The 6,344-nt window shown below is 53.1% G+C and overlaps 2 protein-coding genes across 2 annotated transcripts; one reads left to right on the top strand and one right to left on the bottom strand.

The window, feature by feature from the left end:
- Positions 1-426: 426 nt before the first annotated feature.
- On the top strand, positions 427-948 carry PG994_005170 (uncharacterized protein; the record flags this gene model as incomplete). Its single annotated transcript, XM_066856579.1, has 2 exons — positions 427-718; positions 818-948. 2 exons carry the CDS (start codon positions 427-429, stop codon positions 946-948), a joined length of 423 nt encoding a protein of 140 aa, XP_066718746.1.
- A 2,599-nt stretch (positions 949-3,547) lies between these two features.
- PG994_005169 (uncharacterized protein) lies at positions 3,548-5,203 on the bottom strand (the record flags this gene model as incomplete). Its single annotated transcript, XM_066856578.1, has 3 exons — positions 3,548-3,822; positions 3,879-4,837; positions 4,881-5,203. The coding sequence occupies 3 exons, from the start codon at positions 5,201-5,203 to the stop codon at positions 3,548-3,550; spliced, it is 1,557 nt and encodes a 518-aa protein (XP_066718745.1).
- Positions 5,204-6,344: the final 1,141 nt, after the last annotated feature.

Here is a 6,344-nt window from a genome sequence, read left to right as displayed (position 1 = left end):
TTCGTTTTTCCCGCCCTGCAACTGCTGCACCAACACAACAAAACAAAACCACCCTGCATCGACCCGTCTGTCGTCATTATTGCCGTCACGTTTCATTACCACCCCAAACGACGAATCCCCCAAATACCAAGCAGTCGCTGGCCGCGCATCCGGAGAAACATCCCCGTCGGTCGCGAAATCCGACCCTTCGCTTGAGAGCAGAAGAGAGCTAGAGAGCCAGCCAACCGCCACCACAACAACCACATACCGCATTTGCGACAGCACACCAACCCAACCAAGAAATCAGGGTCCCCCCTTTTTTCTGCCCGGGCAGCTCTGGTCTTCGACGTGTCTCAGGACACGCACACATTCTCCCGAAACGTAACCTCGACCCGTGTTCGCACGCAAACGAAACACCAAATACACAAACACGCGCGCCCAACAACCATGGCCGATAGACCCCACCAGCGCGGTGGTCGTGGCGGCGGAGGCTATCGCGGCCGAGGAGGGGGCGGTGGACGAGGCGGACACGGGGCGGGCGGCCGCGGAGGCCACGGCGGTGCCGAGGGCGGCCAGGAGCGCGAGCGCCCCAAGAAGGAGAACATCCTCGACCTGAGCAAGTACATGGACAAGCGCATCACCGTCAAGTTCAACGGCGGCCGCGAATGCACCGGCACCCTCAAGGGATACGATGCCTTGATGAACCTAGTGCTCGACGAGGTGCAAGAAATGGTCCGAGGTGGGTGAGCCCTGCCTATTACTTCCTTTACCTACTACCTTCCTTACTAGCAGCCATCGTTCGGGTAAAAGTCTAACGTGCTTACTTATTCTTTTACAGATGATGAGGGCAATGAGAGCAGTCGCCCGCTCGGTCTTGTCGTTGCGCGTGGTACACTACTTGTCGTCATCAGCCCGGTGGATGGGAGCGAAGAAATCGAGAACCCTTTCGCCCAGCCGGAAGAGGCCTGAGATCGCGGATCGAGCTACATTGGGCCCATGAACCTCTGCCGATGAGCCGCCACCCCGATGGGGCTGTAGGATGGATCATCCAGCCTTTGGCCATGCGAGCTCGGCCCCCGCGCCCCCAAGGAGTTGATATGCAGCAAGTCGGTCGGGATGCAAGTGCGGTCTTCTTGACAACCCAACCCCAAGACCCTGTCAGATTATAGGCGGCGATGGTGGTACTCATTGTCTTCGAGCAAGGGGGCGGAAATTATGACTCGGATAGATACCCAGTGTTATGAATGAAAATGTAAGGGGAAACGCATAGCCCATGAACTTGCCAGACAGAAGTCGGTAAGAGAGCCCACAATCTCCAGATCAGGTAAAAAAGAAACCAGCCATATCAGACACCAGATGTCCAGTCGCGCCCCTTTGTGTGCCCCCCATCACGTGTGCTACGGTATCGGCCGTCTAAGCCCCCCTACTCGATAGGCGATCCATCAATCCTTGTATCACATAGCGGTGATTTATGAGGGTTGGAAGGGAGGTAAACTTTAGGAGCAGTACTAGGAATTCACCGCAGTTGACTGTTGCCGGTTATTCTTCACAATTACATCCTAGATCACATCCGACAATGCTATGGTGGGTTCGGTCGTGAAAGGCTTTATAACAGGAACGTACGATCAGGGGACAGGAGCGGAGGAGGTACAGATCTATGCAACATATCAGAAAGCTACACAAGTAGTGTCCCCGGGACGGACACATCGCCGCCTCGATTGAATCCTACCAGTTTCTGCCACAGCCTCGAACCCCCAAAGTATATAACATACCAGTGAGCTGGCTATGCCATGACATGGAAACGTCAGGATGTTGGTTACATCTGTAAATGTCTTCAGAGGGGAGTTGGAAAGTTCGTACGCTCAGCACATCGCGGGACTTTGATATCAATATTTCTATTTCATGCCACGGCTTCTCTTCCTGGGCCAACCTTGCTCCTCATAAGCACACACACCAAGACCGTGATGATAAAGGATGACTAAACAAACCAAGGAACCTCTGCAGAGCTTTCTTTACACGGCAACCGAGAGAAATTCTTGACGGGGCTTACTCTGTCAGCATATGGACAAATTACGCTGTGCACATCCCTCCCCATCATCAGGTTCCAACAGCGCTGCCCCATCAGGGGGGAAGAAAGAGCCGCAAGAGACAAGAACCGTCGAGTTTCACATTGCTTATGTACATATGTATATATATATATCACAAGCCTCTTCAGCAAAGCAAAGCCTCCCCCCCTTGCATAGCGCATGACATGTATGTACGCATTCACCAAGACAAAGAGCCTCATTGACGAATTTTTCATCTCGCCAAAGCAAAGCAAAATAGCAATGCTAACCAGGGAGGAAGATGGGGCAGGTCAATTATCAATGTGTCTAAATAAACTTAAGCTGACTGCTTCCATGGAAGCCCCGGAGGTGCCGAAAGGGGGTGTGCTGGCATTGGTGTGAGTCCGCCGCAACCCCCCAGCTGATTTATCAGCAAGCATTGGATTGCGCGCCCTCTCACTGAGACGAAAACGAATACAACAGCCCTCACTAACAGCGTTCCCACGGTTGTTGCATCAATCTAACCCGTTGGGGGCGCGGAAGCAGAGGAAGAATAGCCCAGGACAGTCTAAGCTTGGCATGATTGCCAGCCCCGTTGACCAGATGCCCGGATCATCGCCAGGCACTGTATGCGCATACTACACAGCATATAGGGAATAATAGGACGCATACGTGAAAGTGTCATAAGTTGTATTGATATCATGGGGGTGTACCGATCTCTGTAACGTTCATCCACGCACCAAGAACCCAAGCGCCCCGGGGTTCTCTCCAAAAACCAACAGAATAAATCGCTGTGGCCCCAATCACTCAATGATTCAGACTCCGACTCTCCTCCGCCTCCTTGGGCAATCTGATTCAGCCATCGTCGCCGCCTAGCATTGGTAACTCCCCAATGCGGTCGTTCCATGCTGAAGTTTATGTGCCTTTTGAGAACAAAGAAAAAGGAAAGAGGGAAAACAAAATAGCCACCAATGCTAGTATAGCTATCGCTCTCTCTGCGCGAGAGGGAGAATGCGGCTTGTTTGTCTAATAGTGTGCGCCACGCCATACCATGCTATGCTCATCAAACCGAAATCCAAACACCGTAATAGGCCATCGAGGGGCCAAAAAGGGGCAAAAGGTATCAAAAGGGGGTATTCAACTGAACTCATGGTAAAACAATACCATATTCATCGCCTGATCAGTCATGGCAAAACTTGCAACTCCCGCCAAGCTCTCCGGCATTCGGATTCAATAGAGCCAAGGATGTGAGACAAAGGAAATGAAGACTCCGGCAGGGCATGCCGGAGTTGGGGGTTTTATATGGTAACTTGTATGTACAAGAAGAAGATGGAGTGTGTCGAAACTCATCAAGGGAAGAGTTGTGTGTGGTGGCCAATCGGAAGCCCAGCCAGTCAACACGCTGGACTGGTCTTGATCTGCTGTGCATCGAGCAACGCAAACAAGGCCTTAGAACCCGGTGTTGCCAATCGAGCCGAGTGGGGCACCGAAGTTCCGAGTGCTTTTCAGCTTTAGGGGTATATCTAAGGGTTCGTCATCCCCAAAGAATTCGAGTCATTGCCTCCTTCGGCTGGTACGTTTTCTGATAGCTCGGGCTGAGGCTGGGCCTCTTCCTCATAGTTCTCCATCGGATTTCCTTTCAAGACAGTCGGGGTTGCGCCATTAAAGTTAATAGAGTCGGTCAATTTGTCCGCGACACGCTGTAGGAATATCTCGTCCTTCGCTGGCATATTGCGGATCATCAAGGGCTCGGCCAGCGGGCGGTCCTCGTCACTGGGCTCAAAAAGTTCCGGTCTTCCTCGTCATCCATGTCATCCCCTCTCCAATGGATGTCGTTTGTAGATGGTTGAGGACCCCGGGGGAGCTCGGGATGCGCGGCTTCTGATGGGTCTTGTACCGGAGTAGCAGCACCGGAGCTACCGGCAGTGTTGGGGACCACGGTGGACACAGCAGTGGAAAGGAGAGAGATGGAGTGATTCGGAGTGTGACCAGCGTGCATGGTAAGGCGTGCATGCTCCGGTGCCCGCAGGGCACTCTGGGTAACTTCGGCCTTAGACTTGCCGCCAGTGGGCGAATCCGAATTGGAACCTGTCGGCGACTCCTTCTTGGAACTGCTTCCGTCGGTAAAAGTGGCCTTCTGAACAGCTGTCGTCTTCAGCGGAATGCCTTCCAAGTGTGGGAGAATCTCCTGGATGTCAATGGAGGGGATATGCTCCTGGCGAGGGGTCACCGAACCAACAGTTCCGTTTTGCGGGGATATGTTCTGCAAACGGGGATCGAGAGGCACGAAAGGGTCGGATTCCGGCATTGTGCGCCCCGAAGGAACGGAACCCGGAGAATCTACGGGCGAGAATGTCTGGAATTTGACTGCTGGGATTCCGCCATTTCTTCCGCCATTGGAAGGGCTGCTCATGCTCTCCGAAGACCCAGAACCTCCGCCCCTGATTTCCGGTACTGGATCACTTCGGCCCGTTTCCTGTTGCTCCAGTCTAAGTCGAAGTTCTTGGTTCTCTTGCTGGAGTTGCCTGATTTGGGTTCGAAACTGCGCCTCCATATCGGCCCAGACCAGCCTCTCTTCATCCATGATGGCACGCTCTTCTTTATAGATTTCTTCAGCTCGTCCTCGGTTGGCTTCGAGGTGTGCACGCTCGGCCTCCCAGTTTTCTAGCAGCCTCCGATTTTGTAAGGTCACGCGGCGTAGCTGTAGGGTTGTTTGTTCCGGCGAGGAAAGATCGTTGAAGGGAACAAGACTTGGCGAAACAAGTCCAGAGCCAGTTTCGAGGGTTTGGCTGTGGCTTGGACTCAGAGCATTCCTGTCTCTGGTAGCAGACGAGCTGCGGTGGGGAGAAAGATAACGCTCTTGCTGATGTTGATAGTTTTGGCGAGTTTGTTGTTCCAATGGCCGTGACTGGCGTTGATGGTGGCGGGAGGTAGGTAATTGCGAGGGGAACGCTACCAGCCCCGTTAGTTGCCGTTGGGACAGAACGAGGGTGGGCTTGGGGTGTAAGCTGCGAGTCGTCGAAGTACGATGTTTGACTAAGGGACCGCGGCAATGCCAATGGCGAGACAACTGAGTATGGCGAGACACCGTTGGCCAGCTTCGCATATGAAAGAGGATACTCATTGGGGTCGGATATGGCGCCTGATGGCAGGAAGGAATCGAGTGGTAACCTCGACATGGTGAGCGACATTTGTGGCAGCTGCGACGAGGGTCGCCGCACAACAGGGAAGACAAGGAAGAAAACAGCGGAATCGTTGGTAGTTGATTAGATGGCGAGGGTGTTGTTGATAATTTCCTGTTCCTTGATTTCCCGGGACACGGGAAGGATAATCGAGGCAGGAAGGACTGTGAGCTTCCGAGCTCTTTGTATAGACCAAGGCCGGGTCGGACTTGGAAAGGTTAAGGTTTCGGGAGGGCAGGCGCGCCTTGACAGGTGATTTTGTTGGCACGGGTGCGTTGCATCCAGTTCGCTGTGTGCTTTAACATGTGCCAGTGTTGGGATCGAGGGTACTGTAGAAGGGAGAACGGGAATAGCCGTCTCTTCTGCCAGGAACCAGGAGGATCGGAGGGTGCTGTCAACCTGTGACATGCGACCAGGTCGGGTCACGTATATAAGACGAGGAGAGCAGCGGTAGCAGGGAGGGAATTGGCGTCTCTCGGCGCTGGAAGTATTGGAAGGTTGATTGTGATTGGTACTTATGATTCAGTGTCAGTGATTCACTGTGGCAGGTAGTCTCGCCCGCTTGTATTAGGTAGCTAGCGCAGCGGGCTACTTGGATATTGGGCGAGTTGGGTAGGTAGCGGGGAGAAAAAAAGAGATGAATCTAAGTTGAATCTTGCCAGCAACGGGACGGGGGAGTTGGCTCATAGATCAATGCAATGGTCCAGTGTAGAAGAAGATCCATCCATCCATTACCACGTACTAAAAGCAAGGCACAAGGTACCGAGTATCAAATGTAAGGCTTGGTTGGGGGTCTTGGGGTGTGAGCGAGATCAGGTACTAGCGGTAGGGTTGGTCCAATATTGATCAGTTATGATTTGATCTGCTGTCCGTACATCATGTATCAATCAAATGTGGATTTTGACATCTGGGACCTCCAGGCGGGAAAAAGGGTCCCTGAGGGACCAAATTGGGAAGATGCGGCACAATAATACGTCCCTCAGCACACGCTCGCATCCACTTTGGGTCTTTTGGGGGCGGGGTATACTGAACGTACCCTCGCACCCAGCCCTCGCACTCAGCGATACCTTCCTGCTACTTCAGGCAACCGGGCATCCGCCACGTTGCTTAATTGCCCTACCCCAAGTTCTTGTTTACC

This window comes from Apiospora phragmitis (assembly GCF_038363925.1).
Source record: "Apiospora phragmitis strain CBS 135458 chromosome Unknown utg000005l:1.0-4161743.0:1.0-4166827.0, whole genome shotgun sequence".
Classification (NCBI taxonomy): domain Eukaryota; kingdom Fungi; phylum Ascomycota; class Sordariomycetes; order Amphisphaeriales; family Apiosporaceae; genus Apiospora; species Apiospora phragmitis.
This window is presented reverse-complemented; position numbering and strand designations above follow the sequence as displayed.